The sequence below is a fragment of the Leuciscus leuciscus genome (assembly GCF_965113295.1).
Source record: "Leuciscus leuciscus genome assembly, chromosome: 14".
In the NCBI taxonomy this organism is placed as follows: Eukaryota; Metazoa; Chordata; class Actinopteri; order Cypriniformes; family Leuciscidae; genus Leuciscus; species Leuciscus leuciscus.
The window spans coordinates 6,837,230-6,862,760 of record NC_138738.1 but is presented as its reverse complement, the minus strand read 5'-3'; the positions used below and the strand labels follow the sequence as shown (position 1 = coordinate 6,862,760).

At 38.1% G+C, this 25,531-nt stretch overlaps 1 protein-coding gene across 1 annotated transcript in view; it reads left to right on the top strand.

The window, feature by feature from the left end:
* The window catches only part of tafa3a (TAFA chemokine like family member 3a), a 123,765-nt gene extending 98,436 nt beyond the window's left edge, over window positions 1-25,329 (top strand). Inside the window, exons 3-5 of the mRNA XM_082189661.1 lie at window positions 17,933-18,082; window positions 21,123-21,247; window positions 24,585-25,329. Of these exons, the coding sequence (XP_082045787.1) occupies window positions 17,933-18,082; window positions 21,123-21,247; window positions 24,585-24,596 (287 nt within the window). The 3' untranslated portion in view covers window positions 24,597-25,329. The remainder of the gene's footprint in view (window positions 1-17,932; window positions 18,083-21,122; window positions 21,248-24,584) is intronic.
* The last annotated feature ends 202 nt before the right edge of the window (window positions 25,330-25,531 follow it).

The following is a 25,531-nucleotide window of genomic DNA, read 5'->3' as shown; positions in this document are numbered from 1 at the left end:
TTCACTGCCTCTACTGACCACCCATGTTGTTTAAAAATGCAGCTGCACAATTTTTTTTTTTATATATATATATTTTTGGTTGTTGAAGTTTGCAGCTTTGTTTCTTGGCATAAAAAGTTGGTCTACAGACATAGGTTAGTAATGAAATTTCCTTAAAATGGTAAAATGGCAGTAAGATTTTTTTTAATGTTTTTGAAACATTGAAACATTTGAAACACTCTCGATGCCAGTGAGCTCTGCTCCACTCATGTGCCACTCACGCTCACCGGTAAAAGAATGTTCTCTCAAATCCTGCTCAGACATGAAATTTCTCTGTACTACATTATACATATTTCTGTTTGTAATGAAGTTCTTGAATAAATGTCTTGATTACGGTAGGCCTATAGATAACAGTAATGTTATGTGTGACTTTAAAGCAGTATTGTAAAGTGATATAAACTAGATGTACCTCATGGCGGTACAAAATATGACCGCCGCTCAGGCCTGCACTGGCTTTCCACAAAAATAAATGACGTGGAGCAATTTGGCTGTATTGCGTGTTTATGTATATACCTAAAAAAAAGTAGTAGTATGTGCATGTCTGTGTGTGTGTTTGTGTTTGTGTATGTGTGTGTGTGTGTGTGTGTGTGTGTGTGTCTGTGCGTGTATGTATGCGTGCGTACATGTGTGTGCGCGTGTGTGTTTGTGTTTGTGTGTGTGTGTCTGTGCATGTGGATTTGTATGTGTGTGTATGGGTGTGTGTCTGTGCGTGTGGATGTCAGTGTGTGTGCATGCTTGCGTTTGTTTGTATTCCTGCATGTGTGTGTGTGACAGTATCATCCTAAACCAGCAACCCTTCGCTCAACACCACCATCTACAGGCCGATGAGTGTACAGTCACTAAATGTGCACATAAATGAATTTATTTTATACCCCCCCCATGGATGAAATTCTACGAAACTTAGCATACCCCCAGAGGATGTCAAGTTAATCATACACATGAAATATGGTGCAGTTCTGAACATCTCAACTGAAGATAGGGGCGATTAAAGCAGAATAATATTGCATTTTCATTTTTTATGGGAGGGGCGCAAATCACAAATGAGTGATTATGGGCTAGGTTGATGTGGGCCCTTAAGACCAACATACCATAAAAATTTCTTCATCCTCGGTGCCACGGTTCAGGTAGTTATTTTGGAAAAACTGCATTTTTTGGGTTTGGGGGGGCCCAGCGCGCGGGGGGGGGGAGTGGCCCCCGGGGACCAAACGAAATTTTTCCGTAAAAGTCTAGTGGGGCTACATGCCCACCAAATTTCATGTTCCCCGGTGTTTCGGTGTCCCTGGTATCGTTGACGAAAAATTCAGTAGATGACAAAAAAAAAAAAAAAAAAAAAAACTTTGACAATCCCTATATGACCGCTTTCGCTAGCTACGCTAGCGGCGGTCATAATAAGTGACGTGATTTGACTGGATAGTGCCGAATTGCTAGCCTGGAAATCCAGACCTAAATCTGAAAGATTAATGGTCTGGCGTCGACTAATGAAAATCAGCCAGCTCGAGGGGCGGCACCAAGCATGCATTTGAAACAGGGATGGAAATTAACTTTTTTTGTCCACCGGCCACTGTGGCTAGTGGATTTCAAAATCTACCAGCCACTCAATGTTTTTACCAGCCACTTTCTTGTTTTTAACCGACAATGTGTAACTGCATGTGAAAATTAATACTACAAGATCTACAATATTTAAGCAGTTTATTTAATCTCAAGTCTCAATGAAATGCTGACATTTTCTCTTTCTTTCTTATACACACCAATGTATAAATGTTTAGTTTTAAATTTTTTAAAAAGCTGGTTATGTCTCTATTGATGTTTCTGCGCAAGTTCAGCAGACAGCGGTTCGGGTTTGTTCCGATCAGAGCTTGTGAGTGGAGAGCGAATGGCCTGAGCCTGGCTCGAAAATATGTGGAATAAGGGCTGCCTCCGACTTAAAAAAATTTTTTCTAGTCGACTAGTAGTTGTTAATTTAAGCCATTCGTGGACAAATCACCCCTGTATATTATTTTAATTATACTACTTAAATAGGCTATATAGCCTACACAGGATAATGAGCGTTTACGTAATATAGCCGCACTCAAGCGCACAACCGCACGCTCAGGGCCTGAAGTTAACTTTTTTGACCACCAGCCACTGTGGCAGGTGGATTTAAAAAATCCACCTGCCACAGTAACTTTTTACCAGCCAGTTTTTTTTTTTTTTTTTTTTGCCTCATAAAGGTGAAAAATAGAAATCACACAAACATTGTTCTTTAACTTGTAAGAATACACATTTAGGTGCTGCATCTTTTTATTCATTTGTTGTGTCACAGACATAGTCATATGTCATATTCATATATACTGACTGCTGCTAATCTGAGTCCACAAAAAAGGAGCAGATGCACTCCTCTTCCTCCACTGCTGCATCTTCATGAGGTCTGGTGGTCTCCTTGACATGTCCCCACCACTTTTTGACATGTCCCCACCCCCACCAGAACTGGGGCCCCCCGCACCCAAGACAAAAATGGTTTGGCCACTGATCAAAATTTGATGTTATCATTTAATTTGAAGTTCAGTACGCTTAAAATGCCCGTTCAGCACAAGTCCGGTGCTCAGAAGAGGAAAGAAAAGAGAAGAAGAAAATAGAAGTTTTCTAAACATATATAAAAATATAAAAAAGCGGTGATGGTGAAGCTGGAACTAGTAAAGTCAACGTAAATCAAGGTAAGAAACAGCGCAGCAAACGCTTACGAGCATTGTCAGGAGTTTTCCTGCATTTAAATTTTTGGGGCGGCCGAAGATTTTTGTCCCGCCAAAGCCGTCTCGATTTTTGTCCCGCCAAAGCCTTATTTGATCGGTAAGTGATGTAGAATAGAATGACTGCTGCGCCTGACAGGGCGATAACGAGCAGAGAGAGCCCCGGCCGCGCGCGCGCACTCTCACGTCTTCAAACAACTGGTTGAGCGCTGTCTTGCGCTCTCTCACTCGCGCATATTAATCAAAGTCAGTTGAACCGTTAAGCAGAACTAAATTAATATTAATATTACTGGTAAAGTTACCGGGTACCGGACATTTTCTCACTGGTTCCCAACTCAACATACACACGCACACACATCTGTGTAACTGTCATTGTACCATAACCAACGTCAGCTTTGCTTTATCTCATCTCATCCCATCTCACCAACAGTTTAATACTGTTACTCGCACATCCAAAACATCGTATTTTACGTCGCGGACTTAAAAAATAAATAAATAAAAAAACAGACGCAAAAAAACCCAACAACTAATGAATCACTCAATTCTCATTGGCTACCCGCCAATGTGGCAGGTAGATTGACAGTTTTACCCGCCAATTGCAAAATTCACCCGCATTTGGCGCGTGGTCGGGTGTTAATTTCAGGCCCTGCGCACGCTTAAAGCTTGCCACAAAGAACCGGTTAAAGTAATGATTATGAATGTGTCTAAAATAGCAAGGAGACATTTAATTATTTATTAATAGTGGTTTTCTGTGTCGCTGCAAAGATGAAGTTGACGATGCGGACTCGCCATGAACGCCAGAGAGAAATACACTTTTCATATGGATATACATATTTCACATTTCACAATCAGAGAGTAGCCCATTTATTTTGGTTTTGAATATTTTCGTTTAAAAGTAGACATTTCAAGCTTTCTGTAATATATAGCCTATATTTCTCAAATCTGTGAGGCACAAGCTGAGTTTCGGCGCCCTTCAGTTCACGTGCAATGCAAGTGATCGTGTCGGCGCCTTATTACATTGTCTGCTATATATTTTCTTTTTATTTATTATTAATACGGGCAATTGGTTGATAAAACGATCAAAATTAAGATACAATTTATACAAAACGAAAATCTTTTAAAAAGAGTCTTTCTACAAAACAAAACTCAATGAAGTGGTCAAAATCATGTCTTACATGTCATGTCTCCAGGCATATTTGCGCATCTCATGATGTATCATATCCTTCTCGGCGACCAGCGCCGTTGCTGGGAGGGTGCCAGCGCCTCTGCCTCGCGAGTGGATGATAGCCCTGAAGACGCCTAGCAATGGTATACCTTTAGTGGTAGTATACCTTTAGTTAATTATACCTCAAGAGTCTTCGTAGCACACTAAGAGACAACGCCAGGTATGATGCGTAATGGAGATTACAAAGCGCTCTTCTTCTTTGGTCAGAACCATGGAGAGCGATCGCGGATTGGGCCGTCCTATGCACCGACACTTTTTACAACGCAACAAAATATTTAAAGAGCATCAAGCTATTAAAATCTATATTATACGCACAGATAATATAACAGTATATTAGTCCGTAATTTTTATTAGGTTAAACAGTGATTGAATAACGTTTTTAATTTAAGGCCCACCCACAATTGGTCTGGCCCATCCAAAACTGGAACCCTGGCGCCGTGCCTGACAGTATTAAGAGCAGGCGTGCTCAACTCCCAAAATAATATATGGGTGCGAGTAATAAAGACGTTTATCAAAAATAAAGATGAAAAACCGCACTCTCAAGTCATATTTTCATACATTTATTACTACTATGTCCTCACAGACGCGTTTCGGCCTAAGCCATCATCAGTGTGTACTGTGAAACACCGAAAAGATTGTTTTTTAAAAAAAAAAACACACATCACAGGTGAACCTCATTCCGCAAATCATCAGCACCTTCAGGTGCATCAAGTTACCAACATTGTGGAAACACCAGAAATGACACAACACAATATACCATCTGTAATGTCCATGTGACCCTTATGAACACTTTATACAAAAAAAAAAAAAAAAAAAAAATATATATATATATATATATATATATATATATATGAAAAAATAAAATAAAATAAATATAAACAAATTAATTTCAGAATGCCTGGTAAATGGAGGGGCAGAAAAACCCCTCATGATTCTGGAATACAAAAATACAATAGTAACAGCCTCTCCAAAAAAAAACATAAAAAAAAACAAACAAAAAAACATGAGTAATAAATGTAATTGATTTCAAAATACATGATTTCATAAAAAACAATTCAAAGGCAATTCTTCATTTAAACCATTGGGGTATACTGTTTGAAGTGTATAAATCCAAAAGGCCTCTCGTTGAAGAAGGTAGCGCTCCCTATCTCCACCCCGTTGAAAAGGTTTAACTAACTCGATGCCTTGAAATTTCAAAGTACAAATATCATGTCCAAACTCATTAAAATGTCTCGCCACGGGTGACTTAATATCGTGATTACGTATGTTACTTTTGTGTTCGTGTAGTCTTGTTCTTAACTCTCTTTTTGTTTTACCAACATAACAAAGCCCACATGGGCATTTGAGCAAGTAAACAACAAAGGACGTACGGCAAGTAATTCTCCCTCTCACAGAGAATGTCTTGCCGGTCCGTGGATGAGAAAAGGAATTACCCATAATCATCGCATTACAATTAATGCAACTCCTACAAGGGAAATTGCCCGGATCAAGGGCTGTAAGCCAATTGGTAGGCGGAATATAAGAATCAGCTCTAACCAGCATATCTCTCAAATTACGCGATCTCTTATAAGCAAAAAGCGGAGGGTTTTGAAAAGACTGACCGATCTGTGTGTCACTAGATAAAATATGCCAATGTTTATTCACTATTGATTTGATCTTACCCGAAAGAGGAGAAAATGTCGTAGATAAGACAACTCGATTATCTGAAATGACTGTTTTTTTCTTAAAAAGTAATTCACGTTCAATGCCACGTACCCTGTCCAAACTCGAGTCGAGATTCATATTATCGTAACCTTTTGAAAGGAACCGGTTATATACTACTTTCACCTGATTTTCAAATTCTTCCTCGGTACTACAAATCCTTCTTATACGCAAAAACTGACTATACGGGAGGCTTTTTTTCATAGATGGAGGATGGTAACTTTTAGAATGTAAAAAATTATTCTTATCTGTGGATTTACGAAATACTGTCGTCTGAAGAGTCCAGTAGATCTAAAAACCTTAACGTCAAGAAACGATATAGAAGACATACTGTATTCCAAAGAAAATCGTATAGAGTCAAGTCTGGAGTTTAAGAATTCGTGAAATTGAGTCTTCTGAACAATCTTCTGAAGCGTGTTGACGACATACCGAGCAGAACTTGTCTCGTCGTAAACTAACCAATCGCGGGACTCCCCATTGTCTGCTTTTCTCCATCGTTCTTTAAAAAAACGTTTTTTTTTTTTTACCTTCGCCTATTTGTCCACTGGCTCCTCCTGAGATGTTTTCTCTGCAGAACTCTTAACGCCTGCGATGTAACGCCACATTTTTTTGAAGGTGTGCCTCCTCTAAAAGTGTCCGCCGTCCGTGTGAAATAGTATGCTATTTTTACCCGCCACGGTGGCCGGTAGGTGAAGCGAGTTTACCCGCCACAACACAAAATCACCCGCATTTGGCTGGTGGCGGGTGCTAATTTCCATCCCTGATTTGAAAATCTCACAGCACGCAACTGGATAACACTACGACCAATCACAACAATAAACCCCATACGCTTAGCTACCAGCGGAGCTAACTGGTAGATTATACTCTTACCGTATCTGGTCGGCAAAACAGCAAAAACGTCCTTCTTGCAAAGGAATGATTTGAGCGGTGTCTTCTGTTCCTGTTTTAGATAAAAAGCCAAGTCTAACTTGTTCATTGTAGCGGCCAAAGCCATTTCAAACAACTGGTGTTCATCCATAGCCATCTTGCAATGTTTACTAATGACTTCGACGTCACAGCGCTGTCGTCATCTGTTTAGCTCGCCTCTGGCCCGCCTATATCAGATAACCTGAAGTGATTGGTGCAGCTCAGATCGAGGGGCATATTTAATGAGCATTGTTACTCGACACCAGAGTAACTCGCTGAGCAAATTCAACTTGTGCTTTCGCGAGAACTCTGGTTTACCAGGGTACCGAATTGCAGAGCTTGTGCAAACATATCCACATTGCTATGATCAGATGCTTTCTTTACTGCTGTTTTCTCACCGCAGGTTTTAATTTGTTGTATGTTTATTTTGATATTGGGAGAAAAGCACACAGCACTAATTTACATATTCATCTAAACGGCGCGTGGACGACATCGGGATGTTCGTTAACGGTATACTGTACCACTGCGAAGGTATTTCAAACTTCTTTTTACCTCTAAGCAAAGAACGCCGCTGAGTAAATCACAAAATGAATCTTTGCTAACGCAGTTTCTCCACACTCCCTTTCAATTTCTTCTCCTCCTTCGTTCTTAACTTGTGTTTGCTGTGAATTTATAGGCCTATAAGGTGTGCAACTACAATAAAACAATTTGAATTCCTTAAGACATATTGCTTATTTCACGTATTCTCGAACCAGCATAAAAGGGCATTCTGGGTTGAGTGTGCGGCCCTGAACGGAATAAGCGAGTTGAGAAACTTCAGAAATCATTCTAATATGCTGATTTGCTGCTCAAGAAAGATTTCTTACAATGTTGAAAACAGTTGTGCTGCTTAATATTTTTGTGTAAACTGTGATGCAATTTTTTCAGGAACTACAAGGTTCAAAAGAACGGTATTTATTTGAAATAGATTTTTTGTAACATTGTAAAAATTGTACTGACCCCAAACTTAAGAACAGTAGTGTACATGTATGTAGATAAATATTTTATATAATTTTTTATTTGCTATATACTGTGTAATATATATATATATATATATATATATACTGTATGTATGTATGTATGTATGTATATTAAGGTGGCCCTTTTTTTTCAAGTTTTGATTTATAATTGTCTGACCCCCTCAAGTTGTTCCAATACATGAAAAAATAATTCAGGCAAAATATGAGCTCATTTGAACAATATTTAGAGGTGGCTCGATGACGTTGAAATTTTGTATAATCAGTTATTATGCTCAATTTGTGATAATTACCACTTGCCTAATTTGATCTAAACTATTTAAATTACATACTTGCTTATTTAATGGCAATTCTGAATTTACACCTATTTTGCACAAAATATATTCTATGCATTTCTTGCAGAAGCATAAATTGTGTTAACGACGGGCTAACAAAGCCACTTTCACAGAAATGCGTGGTGTTAAGAAACTCTGAACTATTGACTTTGAACTGTGCAAACTTAGTCCAGGCAAAGTAGCGTTTTACGACAGACTAACTGTAAAATAATTTTTTGCAGCTTAGATCATTTCTATGAGGTGTCCAGAACAACATACTAAGTCCTAAGAAATCCTAGTTGAGGAAATATGTTAAATTCTCACCAATCCGAGATGTGTGCCAATAAGGCCAGGCAACAATACACCCCAATGGGGCTATTTTTTCCTTTACTCCTATCAAAATGAAACTTTACACAATGAAAGTACCCACGAAAAGTTTGTTTTATTTTTATTACAGGTTTCTTTGAAAATTTATTTTAATATGCAAATGAGCTATATACTAATCGAATATGTCCAAAATACACCCAAATAGGCTTAATTTTTTCCTTTACTCCTACCACAATAAAACTTTACATAGTAAAATAAATGAAAAATCATTTTTTTTGTATTACAAGTTTCTTTTGAAATGATTTTGAATATGCACATGAGTGCCACACTTATTGAATATGTCCTAATTTGCATATAGGCAGAAACACCATTCATATGTATGACAAATACATCGACCCGATCTTCATCCAATCATCCTACTGATGGCAATGCTGCTTTTAGACTGGACTCTAACCTGAAAACTGCCTGGCTTGGTAGTACCTGCCAGGGGTATAACCCCCACTGGTATAGTCTTTAGGGTCGGTAACAACAGGTAACAACAACATGGGGAGGTTTTTATTTTTATTTTAGTTTTTATTTTAGTTTTTTGTTTAGTTTTTTTCTTTAACTAACCTAGATATTGCTGTTGCTAGCTTCTCATAACACAGCAAAGCTACTTTACAAACGGTGGAAGTCTGATGTGTGGTTCGCCTGGTCTGAAATACTTGCTAACTACAAAAAGAGAAGCAGTTTTGGTGTCTGGCAAAATTATTTTAAAGAGCTGGAATGTCTGGAAAGTGTGTCTATCCAGTTTTTCATCTGTCTTCTGTGTGAGAGTGAATCGTTTAGTTGGTAAGAATGACTTCTGCCTCTAATCTCGTAATCTTACCAACAATACCAATCATTTGTAAATCTACCAGCCCAAAATTTAATCTCACCACGTTACTAATGACTAAGATGGCTATTCTGACTTTCTTCTGATGTTATCTGTGGGGGAATGTCATTAGGTAAGGCTTGTTCGCAAAAAAAAAAAAAAGAATTTAGAAAGCAACTGCAGGCAAGATTGTGCAATCAATTCTTAAGGTCAATATAAGTCTTTTTGTGGCAAGTGACTTCAAATTTATCGTGTTTATGCATAGGTTAACTTACTGAATGGACATGAATGTGTTAGTTATTTGGCCCCTGTTTTTTTCTACTTGTGACTTTATGGTTTCTTGGCCATAAGTCAATTAGGCCTAGTGTTGAGCTCATTTGCATATTTAAAATAGATTTTTCAAAGAAACTTGTAATACAAAAAATGTGACTCTTCATGGGTACTTTCATTGTGTAAAGTTTCATTTTGATAGGAGTAAAAGAAAAAAATAGCCCCATTGGGGTGTATTGTTGTCTGGCCTTATTGGCACACATCTCGGATTGATGAGAATTTAACATATTTCCTCAACTAGGATTTCTTAGGACTTTTAGTATGTTGTTCTGGACACCTCATAGAAATGATCTAAGCTGCAAAAAATTATTTTACAATTAGTTCTATTTTTGGCTCCAAAATTAGTTACTTTGCCTAGACTAAATGTGAAAAGATGCGTATCATCAGTTATCTTACAATAGTCAAATGTATGTTGTTTAAGATATATTTGGTTAAATAATTAATATAGTACTCACATTGAACTGTGATCAAGTAATAGGCTATGTGATTTGATGCATTCTGCAAACTGTGTATAGTATTGAATACAATGCTCAATGCTAAACGTTTTAGAATGAAGAATTTTGCTGACTTGTAGAATTGCCTAAAAAAACCGTGAACTTTGATGTGCTTGAGCTACCTCTAAATATTAATATTTTTGCCCCGTTTTTTTTTTTCTGGGGTGTTTTTAGCATAAATGGAACAAATCTAGCGGGTCAGGCTGCAGGAAAAAAAAAAATATATATTTCGTACATTTAAGGGCCACCCTAATGTATATATATATATATATATATATATATATAGAAAGGCAATATATGGTGTGTTTTTTAAAATAAGCAGCAGTTAAATATAGCTAAAAAACATAAGATACATTTAAAACAGAAATTTGCTACTATTTAAATTCCATATATGATGATTGTTGCTTTTAACATTGCCGTGCATTTCTGTTTTTTTAAAGTTTTTTTTATATAGGCTACTATTAATCACAGTGTACGTGCGAAAAGTAAGACTTCTGTTTTCTTTTTTTTTTTAAGGAAGGTGTTCTGTGCATGTGCCAGTGTGCTCTGGTCAGTGCACCATTAATGAATACTTCATGATGTTATTTAACTCTCGGATGACTAAATCAATATTAACCTTCCTTCTTCATTGAGCATAGAACATTGATGAAGGAACAGATGGTTCTTTACTGCCATGAAGAGTCAGTCCATCTTGGACATATCATACTCCTTCCATCATACAACACACACACACACACACACACACACACACACACCATCTCTGCTCCATTGAACCGTTGAGGCTGATATTGTCTGTCAAGCGCCTTGGGATGGAGAGACTACCAAGATTCTTGCGATGAATGTGTGTTTGGTTCCAGGATGAACCTGCCGACTTTGTGAATTCTTTAATGAATGTTTTTAAGCATATTGCATTAACCATGTGTCAGACCAGTGGTGTAGCGTTTAATATACGTGTAGCTGTTTGTGAACAACTCTGCAAAATTATTGCAAAAGTTAGTGTCTCCCAAAAGAAAAAAACAATTCTTCCTGAAACGAGTTGTCAGTAATTCTTCCTGGTTTGTAACAAATCTGCATAATGCCAGTCTGGTCTTCATTGGCTGCCGGCGAACAATGTCTCAACCCAACTTGTAGTTGTATCTGAGGCCTGGAAGAGTTGTCGACATGTCGAGAAGATGCTGTTTTCGGGGCTGCGAAAGCAAATCCTCTTTGCATGCACTTCTAAAGAATGAGGACTCGGGCTGGAATTGAAATGGAGAAACCGACGGCATTGTTGATGTTTGTATCACTGTGCATTAAGTGCCGAGGAAGATCCAGAGCTGAAATTCAGAAATGGTGATTGGTATTTCGTTTCTGACACGCACTGTAAGCGGTAGACCAAACACAACAGACTGGGCCATCTGACCAATCAGAGCAGAGTAGGCTCTCGGAAAAGAGGGGTTTAGAGAGACGGATTCCTTTACCAAACCATTTTAGACGCTGTGAGAAAAGAGTTGATGTTGCAGTGTATATTATGAGAAAATTGGATGCATGTAAGTTAATTGTAGGAGACCTATAAAAGAAAATTAGGAACCTTTAAAATAGCATAATGGGGCCCTTTAAAAATGACTGAATATCTTTGAATGAAGTTTGATTGTGAGAAATCTGTGTTAGTTATATACAATTATTCAGTGCAATGACATTTTTTACGTGAGATTTAAGTGTCAGAATGTTTTGTGTGATACAGAATCCAATCTGGTCTGCAATGGTTTATTTTTTCTCTTGGTTAAGCAAACTGTCCCTGTAGTTATTAGCTTTGAGGCTGCAAACAGAGCTTTGCGTTTGAAACGTAAGAGGAGTTAATAGATATGAAGAGGCTTTGTTATTGCTCATGGGTAATTGTTGCCTGTCACATGAAACGAAAGAAGATTGTACTTTTAAGGACATCCCTTTATGCTTTTGTTCAGCATGGCAACATAATAGCTGTTTTGATGTGTCCTCGGCTAATGATGGTTTAATCATTTGTTTACTACATTCAGTCGTATATGGTTATATTTTGTCAGCCTTTGCTTTAACGGTTTAGCAGCTTGCACTCATATTTTCGTCCGGCGTCTCCGTCACAGTGTTTCTAGGTGGAAAAACAACCTTTGAATAGCAATTTTGTGAACACAAAGTCTGTCATCTCTCTCTCTTGCACCAAAGCAGAGGGTGTCTGTGTTATGCTAATTCAATAGGAGCTTAGCAGGAACATTTTATGTATTTTCTCCCCTTTTTTGTTATTTGTCAATATGTTCGCTGACTATTTGTGGTAAAAGAGCCGCTCTGCTCCAAAAAAGCTCATCAATGACAGACTGGAAAAGCACAAAAGTAAGGCATAAAGGGAGAAAATGCATGCTTAATGCTCATACTTGCATCTGAGGCGGCAATCTGTTCCGTTTTATTTTTAAAATGGCCTTTACCCTTGTGGAGAATGTCACACATCCCAATGTTAGATGATTTTACCCTTCAACTCACATTAATGAGAAACTGCATGGAGACTCTTAGATCCTAACCACATCTGACAAGTGCCAGCAACATTTGCAAATCCTGTGAAATAACCATATGTTTGTCATTGCTTGAAAGACTTTTTGGGCAATTGGAAAAACCTTATGTTTTATTTTTATATATTTATAAACTATTGTTTTTGGAAAGGTATTTGATATTTGTAAATAATAGTATCCGGACACTTTAGCCACACTTAAAATATGATGGCCTGGTTTCACAGACAGGGCTTAGATTAAGTCAGGATTAGACCTTAGTTCAATTAGAACTTTGAAGTAGCTTTTATAAACATGCCTTAGAAAAAAACATTACTGATGTGCATCTTGTGAAAAAACAATGGCAATGACATTTTAAGATATGTCAGTGCAAGTTTCTTTCAGTTAAAACAGCTCAAACATACTGTACATTTTAATCTTGGACTAGTCTTAAGTTTTTGTTTTGTTTTTTTTGTTAAAGGGATACTTCAGGATTTAGCATTAAGCTTTGTATTAGTTGAAATTTTCGAATTACCGTGCTTTCCACCCTCATATCCCCCTGAGACGAGAGATTTATGTATTTTTTGTCTGAAAAAAATCCTCCGATGACGCAAAAATCTACATTTGGCGTCATCTGAGAATTTTGTGGCCAGAGGCTAAAGACTACAGCCAGTAGGAGGGGCTGTCCCGCATGTTTTCAGCCCGCCCATAGGAGGTGGGATCTCACTCACAGAATGTACACATAGTATCAGCCGTCTTTCTTTGGAAGCTAAGCTAGCAGGCTCTTGTTCTGTGGAGAAAGCTGAGTAGTAAGAGAAAGCTGAGTAGTCGGGGTTACCATCCTCTTTTTCCCGGACATGTCCGGCCGTTGAGATCGTCCAAAATGTACGGGATTCGGCTTTTGCTTTCTGCAGTCGCCGTTCATTGTTTACATGCACACCTTTTGTTTCAATCTAACTGAATTCATTCCGATTGGTGAATCATCTGAGTGTTTACATGAACGCTAAACAAGTGATCGGTTGATGTGCGTTTTAACATTGCTAAGAAAATTCCCGCTCCTCCGTGAGAGATACGAGATCGGTGCGTCTCAGTAATCACGCCACCGGCCTCGCGCCGTTCTCCCGCGCCCCTCAGTCTCGTCCTGCTCGCCACAGTAAACATGATGAATGGCGACTGTAGAACGCAAAAGCCGAATCCCGGGCATTTTGGGCGATCTCGAAATCCCGGGCAGACTCTCTTTTAGGGTGACTTTTAACATCTGTCCGGGGACTGCAGATGAAAAATAGCCTTCTGGCTAACTCTGGCATATTGGCAGAAATGTTTATTAATATGCACTGTCCCTGTAATAATAAATAAATAAATAAAAAATAAATAAACTCTTCACGGAGACTTACTAGTAGCCTAGCCTTGTTGTTTTCAACTGCGCTCTCTTACCGGTAGGCGTGGCTTGGGAGTGGCCTCCTAGGGCAGCGAAGCAAGTGCATTCTGGGAGTTGTTGTCTTTCATCCACATAAGCCAAAAATAAATTTTCTGGCTTTTCTCAGTCTAGAAAGCTCCAAATTCAAAAATAATTTCACATTTCTTCTACATAAATGTAGAGGTGAAGTATCCCTTTAAATACTTTTATTCAGCAAGGAATCATTAAATTGATCAAAAGTGACAGTAAAGGCATTACAAAAGATTTATATTTCAAATACATTCTGTTCTTTTGAAACAAGTTTTCACAAAAATATTAAGCAGCACAACCGTGTGTTTTTTAAGTGCCACATCAACATTTAAGATTGATTTCTGGAGGATCATGTGATACTGAAGATTGGAGGAATGGCTGCAGTATTTACTTTTAAAATATATTAAAACGGGCTGTTAAACGATTATTTTTTAAAATCTAATTAATTACACAATGTGGCGATTAATTAATCAGATTAATCCAAAATTAATCGCACATCAAATTTGGCTGAGAAATTATCCCTTAAAGATCATTTAAAGTCATTATTGTGTTAGATGAGAAAAGCATCAAATAGACATTAGAAAAAGTTTTGATTCAACAAAATTTATTACATAAGCGTTTAGGCTTCAACTGCCATGAAGGGTGAGTAAATAACGACAGCATTTTTGGGTGAACTATACCTTTTAATGTTTTTTTTTAATTAATATGGAAATACGATTTTTTTATTTTTATTAAATGATACTCTAAATAAGAAACTAAAATTGCCAATAGGTGGTGGTAAATGTCTAAATTAAGTAATTGAGTCATTCATTCATTCGATTCGTTCAAACGACTGATTCATTCAGGAATGGAGTAAATGGCTCTCTTTGCACTCATGCTTTTTGGGACAAAAACAGCACTCAACATTCAGCACTCATTACTCGTGTGATATTGCTTAACTACATCATGATATAAATATAAGACAAAAACTCATACAGGTGCATTTTTGTCTTGATATCTTAAATTGTACGGGCATAACTGCATTCAGGCTACATCACTCAGTGAGTTGTTGCCCTGCTTCATGTTCGTCACCAATCAACATTATGAAATGTAAGATGAACTACATAGGTTTGTGGGCTGGGTGCGTTAAATGAGTTAATAATTTCAACACGTTATTTTCCCTCATAACTAATTAATTAAATTAACGCGTTAAATTGACAGCCCTAATAAAAAAATAAAAAAACAAACAGTTTTTAAAATTGTAATATTTCACAATATTACTGGGGTTTTTTTTTTTTACTGTATTTGTGATCAAATAAATGTATAATAATAACAATTTATATCAAATATAGCTCCTCATTTATTTTGGCTTTTGTCAAATAGCATAAACTGCGTTTATCATCCTTCTAGTTTATCCATTCCTCACCTTCCTCAGTGCTTGTCAATGTGGGATCAATGGATGTGATTGTGGTGTTGAGAGCAGTGCTTATAAGAGCTATGCCAGCCTCCATTACTGTTAGCGCCCCGATCGTGCCCCCTCCTGCTGCTGAGGCAGACGTTCCCTGACTCTGCCAGACGACCAGCCTGCACACCTTAAGTGAAACATATCGATCGCAGCTATTGCAAGTCCATGGAAATTTTGCACAGATGTCCAGAGATAGACACAACACCTTCTTAGAAAAGGTCTCACATCAGTCGAGTTTACGGAGCCAAGAAGTAACTGTTTAATTCTCTTTGTTGGTCCTCGGGCACCTTGCTGAACACTGGCCACTTAATCTTCACAGGAGCCGATTGCTCACGTACACACACACACTGCCTATAGATTTGGTTGGCTTGTTTATGACCTTGGTGAAAGGGTTATGGTTTAATCAGTAGTTTGCACTGTTTCTCTAGGCCCCGCCAACCTATTCCTGCAGTGTAATGAAGGCAGCTATTCTGAGAGAGGGTTCCCACAGCAAGTTGAGCGCTGATCCGGGATCAGGTGCTCCTATGTCAGTGCTGATCACTGTGGCGCTGCCAAAAACATTCTGTTCCAGGAACACGACACTTTCTTTGTTTTGCAAATTTGATTCAATTTCAGTGTGACCTCGAGTTGAGGAACACATTTTGATCAGTGCCAAACATAGAAACTGTTAATTTTCACTGCCAAAATTAAAAGCTTTTGAGTTTTCACTGAAGCTCATGAGCACACAGATAATATAATTTACATTTATGCATTTTGCAGACAATTTTTTTTAACCAAGGCAATTTACGGTTCACTCAAAATATTTAAATATGTGTGCTCTTAAGGATTGCACCCATGACATTGGTGTTGCCCGTGCCATGCTCTTCCACATGGGTGTCAAACTAATTTTAAGTGGGCTGATGGAAAAAAAAATTATACATTTTTTTCTAAACTTGCTGTACCCATTATTTACCTAGTTTTTAAGAGCAGATTTTGTATACATTATACTTAATACATCATGTTATTTTCAAAAGGTGATTTACTCTATTTTATATTTGAACTATAAACTTTTATCCTGTTACTTCTGTGATAATTTGAATTATTGTAAGACTTAGATACTGTGTGGTTGAAAAGACTGTTTGTGAATCTGTTTCATACCTTTACATGACAACGGCTCACTCTGGCTCAGCGGCGGCGCAAACACAGGTTTGAATTGGTGTGATCGTTCTTGTCAAAGTTTTAATACTGTAGCCGAATCCTTGTCATTCAGGAATAAGATTGCGTGGGTGTTTGAATCGAGATTGCGATCTTTTAACAATTATTATTGCAGCTCTAGTGTCAATATTCTGTTTTAAATAGCTTATTAAAGTTAAAGTCATCCAGCTAAGAGCAGTGAACAGCTTCCTCTGTTTCAATATTTCCTGTTTCATTTAATTGCATATTTTCTTATGATCATTTAACAGTGAATTTTTACATAGCTGAAATTGAATATTCTTAATATATCATGCCAATAAATTAATGAAAAGTTATTTAGCATGTTTTAACTTGACTATTTACACTCAAACCATACAGTATTTCACGTCATTGCTACCAGTTAAGCGAAATTAACGTAAAAAATTCAAAAGGTAACTTAAAATTCCCCCAAAACCCCAGCTTGGAGTAACCCAGCCCAGCTTGTTTTTCTTATAGATTTTTGAAGCACTGTTGAAGGTGCACAAATAAATAAAGGCGGTAATGCACATTGAATGAGTCAAAGCAATCATTTTCTATAAGCTGTAGGAACAAACTCCCACCATTGAATATTCAATTTGCATCCGCTCAAACTTTTTGAAATTAACTTTGGCCCTGCAGTGTGTTCGGGCTGAAAGATAATCACACAAAGGGGGTTCAGCCCTTCACCCGCCAGCGTTTGCATCGGTAAATCTCTGTTTTTCTTTTCCAAGCCCACAATCGGCCTGCCGCTCGACAGACTCTTTTGTGCGCACGTTAAAGGCTCTTTATTGATTGTAGGCAAAATGTTTTTAATGTTGTTGATGAGATTTTGAGATTGGCCAGCTAATGGGAAAACGGAGGCCCGTTTTTCAATCAATTTTAAACTCAAGTCTTAAATTGAAAATCTTTACCAATGCAATTAAGGCTGATTTGAAAGGTACACTAAAACTTTCAAAATGTTTTATTCTCTTTTTTTTTAGCTCCTCAATTTAGATCTTCAGAATGATGTGTGAATACACACTTTCAGATGCTAAGTAATGTTCCTCCCCGCTGCTGTTCAGTCAAAGGTGAAAGATAAACAAAACAAAACAAAAAAATTAATAAATTGCCTGAAGACCCTTATAGATGCTTGAAGGCCTATGATTGTCAATTAACCGTTTTACTTGTAATTACTAAAACCCATCGTAAAACCCAACCTGATGATCACAGAGATCATTTTCTTCTGATTTCTGACCTGGGACAAATAAAACTGCTTGCATTAGCATTAATTAAATTGTACACTGCCTCCATGTCAAATTCATTTCCATTGCAGCCAACGGCAGCAACAGAATATGCATTAGTGCCTCATCGTTTCCTTTGTCGGCAAGGGGAGTTTGAAACAGCTGGTTGATTTTAATAGACTCGGTGTCCTTGTTGTTTTTCCTCAGTGCACGTCAAAGCGGGAACCTGTGAGGTCATTGCAGCCCACCGCTGCTGTAACAAGAACAAAATCGAGGAGCGCTCCCAAACTGTCAAGTGTTCTTGCTTCCCTGGGCAAGTTGCTGGGACAACAAGAGCAGCTCCTTCCTGTGTGGACGGTAAGACTGTTTTTATTTGTTGTGTGTGTGTCTGCTGTTTGATTCTATTAAGCTATATATATTAGCACACGCACATACGTTAACATATAAAAAATTAATGAACATAATTTTAACCTGAAACAAATTTTTGTTTTGTTTTTACGAAATACAACATAACTAAGTTATAATGTAAAAATAACTAATTAAGCAAATTTGTGACATTGACCATGTGAACTTTGTACAACTTTTCACTCAAATTATAGTTCTGTAATTTATATATACGTGTTTATACTGATGAGCCAAAACATTATGACCAGTCAGAGGTGAGGCAAATATCATTGATAATCTCCTAACAAGGCCACATATTAAGGTCTGGTAGATTAGATGGTAAGCAAACAATCTAGCGATTGTTCTTGAAACAAGTTCTCGTAATCAACGTGTTTGATGCAGGAGAAATTGGCAGGAATAAAGATCTGAGCGACTTTGTCAAGGGCCAAATTGTAATGGCAAGGCGACTGGGTCAGAGTATCTCTGAAACGGCAAGGCTTGTGGGTTGGAATATGTCACAACACACAAGTGCATCGCACTCTTCTCCGTATGGAACTGCGTAGCCATAGACCAATCAGAGAGCTTGTGATGACCTACAATGGGCACGTGAACTGGACCTGGGTTCCATTTTCTTTTACATCAAGTGGATGACTGTGTAGGTGTGCGCTGTTTACCTGAGGAAGTGATGGCACCAGGAAGCACTGTTGGACAATGACAAGCCGGTGGAGGGAGTGTGATCCTCTGGGCAATGTTCTGCTGGGAAACCTGGGTCCGGCTATTCATGTGGACGTAAATTTGACACATGCCACATGTAAATTTGTACCTTGCAGACCAGGTACGCCCCTTCATGCCAATGGTGTTCCCCTGGTAGAAGTGGCCTCTTTCAGAAAGGATAATGCCACACTGCACATGTAATGGAGGCCAGCTAAAAGTCGCTGTGCGAGTAAACCTCACTCCTCTGATCTCAGTAGGCGCTCTAGCGACAGATGCTTGAGGCTGCAGTCTTTAGCCTCCTTGTTAAAGCGCCTGACTCTCACGCCGGAGACCTGGGTTCGAGGCCCGCACAGAGCGGGGCGAGTAGGACACGGTTGGAGGGGTTACACACACATTGTTCAGGAATGGTTTGATGAAGAGTTCAAGGTCTTCTAAATTGCCCAGATCTCAATCCGATTAAATATCTGTGGGATGTGCTGGACCAACAAGATTGATCAATCTACAGGACTTGAGGGATCTGCTGCTAATGTCTTGATGCCAGACACCACAGGACACCTTCAGGGGTTTTGTAGAGTCCATGACTTGGTGGGTCGGCACTGTTTTGGCATCACGAGGAGGACCAACAGCATATTAGGCAGGTGGTCATAATGTTTTGTCTCATCAGTGTTTAAATGGAAAGAACGTACTACTACGTTTTACAAAAGAACACAGTAGAAAATGTGCAAGAAATAGCCAGCTGCTTTTGTCTATCGTTTGTCTGTTTTATTATTTTAATTAGTAATGCTTCTAAATTAAACTGTCAATTTAAAGTTGGCTGTCTTTTTTTAAAGTCTAGCTGCCCCTCTTTATCTCAGTCTCATCTCTCTGGGCTGTCACATCAGAGTCAGGGTCCGTTTGAGTGTGACACTGTCATCCTGCTGTTCGCTCAAGTGCAGCGTGGGCTGCTTGTCTAATAACATGTCAACGGCCCCCTCACTGGACAGGTCAATCGATCTTGATCTTCTTTTCTGCCCTCTAATGCATCTGACAGGTGCTGCCACCCCCTGCTGAGCACCGAGACCACAGCGCATGATTCTACCTGCTGTACGAGGACAAAAGCCACTGCGCTTATGACTGAAAGACATTTGACCTCTCTACATTATTTTTATGCTGTAGATTGTCATACTGTGGGTTAAAAAAAAACTGAGACCACATTGGAAATCATGTTTTTTTTCATGCTTTCCCCCCCCCCCCAAGCTTTTTGCCTAATTTCTTTGTTCTGATAAGTAATTTGTAATAAAATAATAAAATAAAATAACAAAAAATCCAAAATAGAAATTTCACTAAGGATATCAGATTTTCGGACACCACAAGCAAAAGAAGTTTTCAAAGAAATACCTGTAGAAATCTGCAGAAAGTAGCATTTGCTATTGAAATATAAAAATGACCATTAATTATAGTTGTGATATTCACTTTGCTTATTGATATTACTGTAAAATTTTAATTCATGTGGGATTTCCTTCAAATAGTGTAAGAATATCATCAATTACCATATATTTATTGTAGTAAATATAACTGTAGCAAATGTTTTTTTGGTAAAGTTTTGTAAAAGTGTCCAAATTTTGACCATCATAATGTTCTTTCTCATTTTGAAAGTTGGGATAGAAGATATTAAAGGGCTATTGTTAGTCATTTGCTGGTGTTATTTGGAACATTCTCATTTCAGCACACAACATTTGTGGTCTGTTTTCCTAAAAATATATCTGGTAAAAGTTTCAACACAAGAATTTTATATTATATTTGGATTTAAACCCAATAGATGTAGACTTAAAGGCAAAAAAACTTTTGTTTAAACAGTCAGTCAAACCATCTTCCTCTCTGCTCTGAATTAAAAATTGAGGCCCAAAGCTTTACAATGTCTCCCTCTACTTCTCGATTCCTCTTAACCCTCAACATAATGCCAGCTCCCCCAACCGCAACCCTTGTCATCTTGACATGAAGGTTGAACTTTTTCTAGAAAGACATAGGGGGCGTCGAGCCCACTGAATTGATGGATTCAAACTGTCAGCTTTGAATCAAAGACCACCTCCTTTATAGCCTCATTGTTTTAGGGAGAAAGAGATAGATTGAGGTAGTTTCATTTCTTTGTGGACGTGACTGAGATCTTCTGAGGTTTTCTCCTCTCAATCTTCATTGATTCATCTTTTAAAATATTGGGCACCATGGTGATTTGGGGATGTGTCTTTCCCATTTTGGCAGTTTCCACAGAGTGAGTGGAGAGCTGAGACTCTTCTTCCTGTCTTTTTCTCTGTCTGCGCAGCTTCAATAGTAGCACAGAAGTGGTGGTGTCAGATGCAGCCGTGTATGGAGGGCGAGGAGTGTAAGGTGTTGCCAGATCTAAAAGGTTGGAGCTGCAGCACAGGAAACAAAGTCAAGACGACCAAGGTGAGAGAGAGCCCATCAAATCACAGTACTATATCCATCAGAATAATATCAATACCAGAAAACACCTCCGACCCCAGAGGGTTAAGAAATGTTTCAAAATATCTGTCAGACCATACAACAGAAATAAAGTGGGCCAATGTATATATATATAAATAAATATAAAACGCTTGAGGTGCTTTACAATAAATTAATATTTAAAAATAATCATATTTAAATGTATACACAAAACTGAATATTATATATTCTTTAATTATTATTATCATTATTAATAATAATTCATATAATTTTTAAATGGTCAAGTATTATATGTTTTACTGTTGATTGATTTAAAAGAAAAAAGCCTTTTGCTAACTAGTGTTAAGGCCCGTTCACACAAAGAACAATAACTATATTAGCATCCACACCGATGAATGATAACGCTCTGTTTATTCTAAGCGCGCACTGCAGTTTTGTCGTCTGCCACTTTAAATGCTGAAGCTCTTTAAAGCTGGATGGATTCTGATTGGCTGTCAATGTTTTCACCAGCTGGAAAAAAAAAAAACATTCTGAAAGTGATTCCAATGACATTGTTTCTCTCTGCCGTTATTGTTATAGTTGTGCTGTGGACTATTCTTTTATATTTACTTAAATCTTTATCAATATTGTTATAGTTATCATCCTTGGTGTGAACAGGCCTTTAGTCATCGCTTCCGTTCTTCCACAGAATGCACTAGTTTTCTGCTTTCCTCGACTGTCATGCTTTCAGCTTGTTAGTGGTCCTTGCATTTGACTTGGACTTTAAATAAAACACAATATGGGACCCTAGACAAACTTTAATGTGCGAAAAAAGCCCAGAAAAAAGAAACACAGCGTGGCGTTGAATTTAGGAGAGTCAGGGCAGGGCAATGACGCACTTCTGCAGGCTAATGCGAGTTATCGTTTTTATGTTTGCCGACGTGTGTTTTGCGAGCCACTGTGTATGTACGGTTGACATGCTGGGCTTGTAACCATCCATCAGGCTGAGAAGTTTGACTCACCAAATGCTTGCGCTTGAGTCAAGCCCTCCATTATTCATGGGGCAGAGGGGCCTGCGTGAGGCAGACCTTTTTTTATTTTAGCCCTGTTAATAATTCATGCCACTGCACTCACACGTCAACAGCAGGCAGACCTCTGAGGTGTTGGGAGCTACTCTCAAACCTGAGCTTGATTTTGGGGCCCTCCAGGCCACCGTCCTTGCACATGGACATGCAATAACCGCAAGAAGAAACACCAGAAACGATGAGAGCATGATGGGATTGTTTAATCTGTGCAGTTTATCAGAGGTCTGATCACTCTGATCATTACTTTTAAACTTTTGCAGCAGGTCCATTGACGAATTATGTTCAATTGGATATTTTATGCATTTTACAATTATTTAGCCATGTTCTGGTTTCAGCATTTTGTGCTAATTTTGAAGTTTTTGTTTATGTACTCAATATTATAAATTTTATGTGCAACAGACTTTCGTATTCTGTAAAACAGGGTGCATCGCTTTCGGTTCAGGTCTTTTGTGTGCTTTGTTTAGTAGAGAGCCGTTTTACTCCATATACCTTCAAAGAAGGGAGCAAAGATGAGCATAACCGCTGTCCATCGCATATGCAGGTTGATATCTAAAAGGTTTTATTTTTCATCTTCACACTAACATTTAGATATTTAAATCTAATAAAACGCCATGAGATCTGTTTTCCTTTTCGCTCATGTGTCAAAGACAATAAAGCCTATTTTGATGATACCAAATTTTCAATGGTCTATAACAATAAATATGATATTTCAAATTCTGAACACCACAGCAAAAATGAATATACAAACTAATTTGTAATTGGGGATAAAAAGTGAAAATGTATCAAATGTTGCATACACCACTGTGTTTTAGGGCTCAGTATTTTATTCATCAAAGGTGCATTGTGAATTGATCAAAAGTGACAGTTAAGACATTTATAACAACAAGATTTGTATTTCAAACAAATGCTGTTCTTTTGAACTTTCTAAACTTCAAGGAATCTAAAAAAAAAAAAAAAGCATCACATTTTCCACAAAAAATATTAAGCACCACAACTATTTTCAACATTGATAATAATCAGAAATGTTTTTTGAGCATCAAATCAGCATATTAGACTGATTTCTGAAGGATTATGTGACACTGAAGACTGGAGTAATGATGCTTAAAATTCAGCTTAAAATTTCAGTAAACTAAAGTACAAAACAGTTGCTTGTAAATATATTTCACAATATTACTGTATTCTTGATCAGATAAATAGAGCCTTGGTGAGCATAAAAGTCTAACATTAAAAAATACTTACGACCCCAAATTGAACAGGAGTGTAATGGAATTTACTGTGACCAGCACACCTTCCTCTTCCTCTGTGTCCTCCGGCTGCCTGCTGGCTGTGACCTGAAGGTGTAGATTACACTGGGCTTCCCTTAGCAGCCTGCCAGTCTGGCCTCATCCACAGCTATAGAGACCTGCCCCTCCCTGGCCTCTGAACCCAGAGCCGTGCTTTCGTGTTACAGAGCTGGAACAGGACCAGACTTGCATGCTAAACCCTCTCAGATCCAGAGGAACTAATGGCTCCAATCTCTCAGTGTGTGTCTATTTCAGGCCGCTACCGCTGAGCTCATGCTGGTGGTGTGGTTAATGACACTTGTAGGTGACAGTACAATGTGCCTGTGTGAGCATGTGTCAGTCTCTTACTAACACCTCATGCCTTAGAGGAATAATTCTAATAGTAGAATTTTCCAATTTGATAGTGCTGGAGGCCCTCTGATATTCAAGAGGTAATTAGCTAACACTCTGTGATTGTTGTCGTTATGTTATGATGATATAAACTGAAGTGTTATAATGTTTAGTCCAGCGATGACACCTCACATTTAACATTTCAGACAGACTGAAAAGTAGGAGTGGGCTATACACACACACACACACGCACACGCACACGCACACACACACACACACACACACACACACACACACACACACACACACACACACACACACACACACACACACACACACACACACACACACACACACACACACACACACACACACACACACACACACACACACACACACACACACACACACACACACACACACACACACATATATACCTGTGATTCAATTTAATGTTAAAGCTGCATGTTTATTAATAATATAATTGTTTTTATTAAGAAATAATTGTTTTTTTTTGTCCCCAGCTGTGTAGCCCTTGCAAATGTATCTTCTGGTATAAATGGTTGACTCTGATTTTTATCCAATCCAGCCCTGCTGAAATAATATGCAGACATTTACGAAATAACTTGGACTCCTCTTTTTCAGGTCACACGATAGTCTGGGACCAATATTCATTTGGGACTAGCAGCATTTTTCTTTTTTCTTTTTTTTTTGATCAAAGCAATGGAAATGAAGATACATAGACTTCAAACTGCTTCATAACTTTTGGGATCAAGTTGTTGGACTTCTGAATACTAATGTCACTTGGAATGGACCATTTAAACACATGGAGTATTTCTCTTTCCCCCCCTCCCTCTTCTACAGTATTTTCGCTTTTCCAAACTCCCGTTTTTGTTTTACAACAGTGTTGGACAAGATCATACACCATGTAAAGTAAATATTCCATAGAAATCAAGATGTGGACCAGTTCAGAGACAATTCTGCAATTTCGGAACAGTGGATTACATTTTTGAAGCGAATGTGGACTTGAAAGGTTCACTTATTACTTGAATCATATGTTCCAGAGGCACTAATATTCAGTCCCCTATCTTTTGGTGCCAATATTTTCTTTCTTCTATCTACTATGGACAGACTTTTTGATCCGTGTGAGGTGTGTGATTTTTGGGTATGGTTTTGGGGCACTCTGCTCCATTTTGAGACGGACTTGAGCAAGAGGCGAGTATAACGATAAGAATTACAGGTATTAATAATGGATGAAAAGTTGAAGTGGTCTACGGGAGCAGCGAAAAAAAAGATAGCAAAAAGATTTATTGTTTGTTTTTAAAAGCCTTGGTGGCCAATATTGAGTCAAAGTGTCAGTATTATCTCAAATAAAAGTATCTCTATGGGAAATCTTGTCCAGTTGTAACTTTGAAGAAAGTGCATTTAAATGTAACATCCACCCACCAACAGAACAAAAAGAATAAACAATCAGACATCTTTCATTATCCATTAACACATTCGCCAACTTTGATGAAATCTTCAAGAACATCAAGATGTCACATGACTATGCTAATGTTCGCATTGACATTGACATGTAGCCTCTTTCTTTG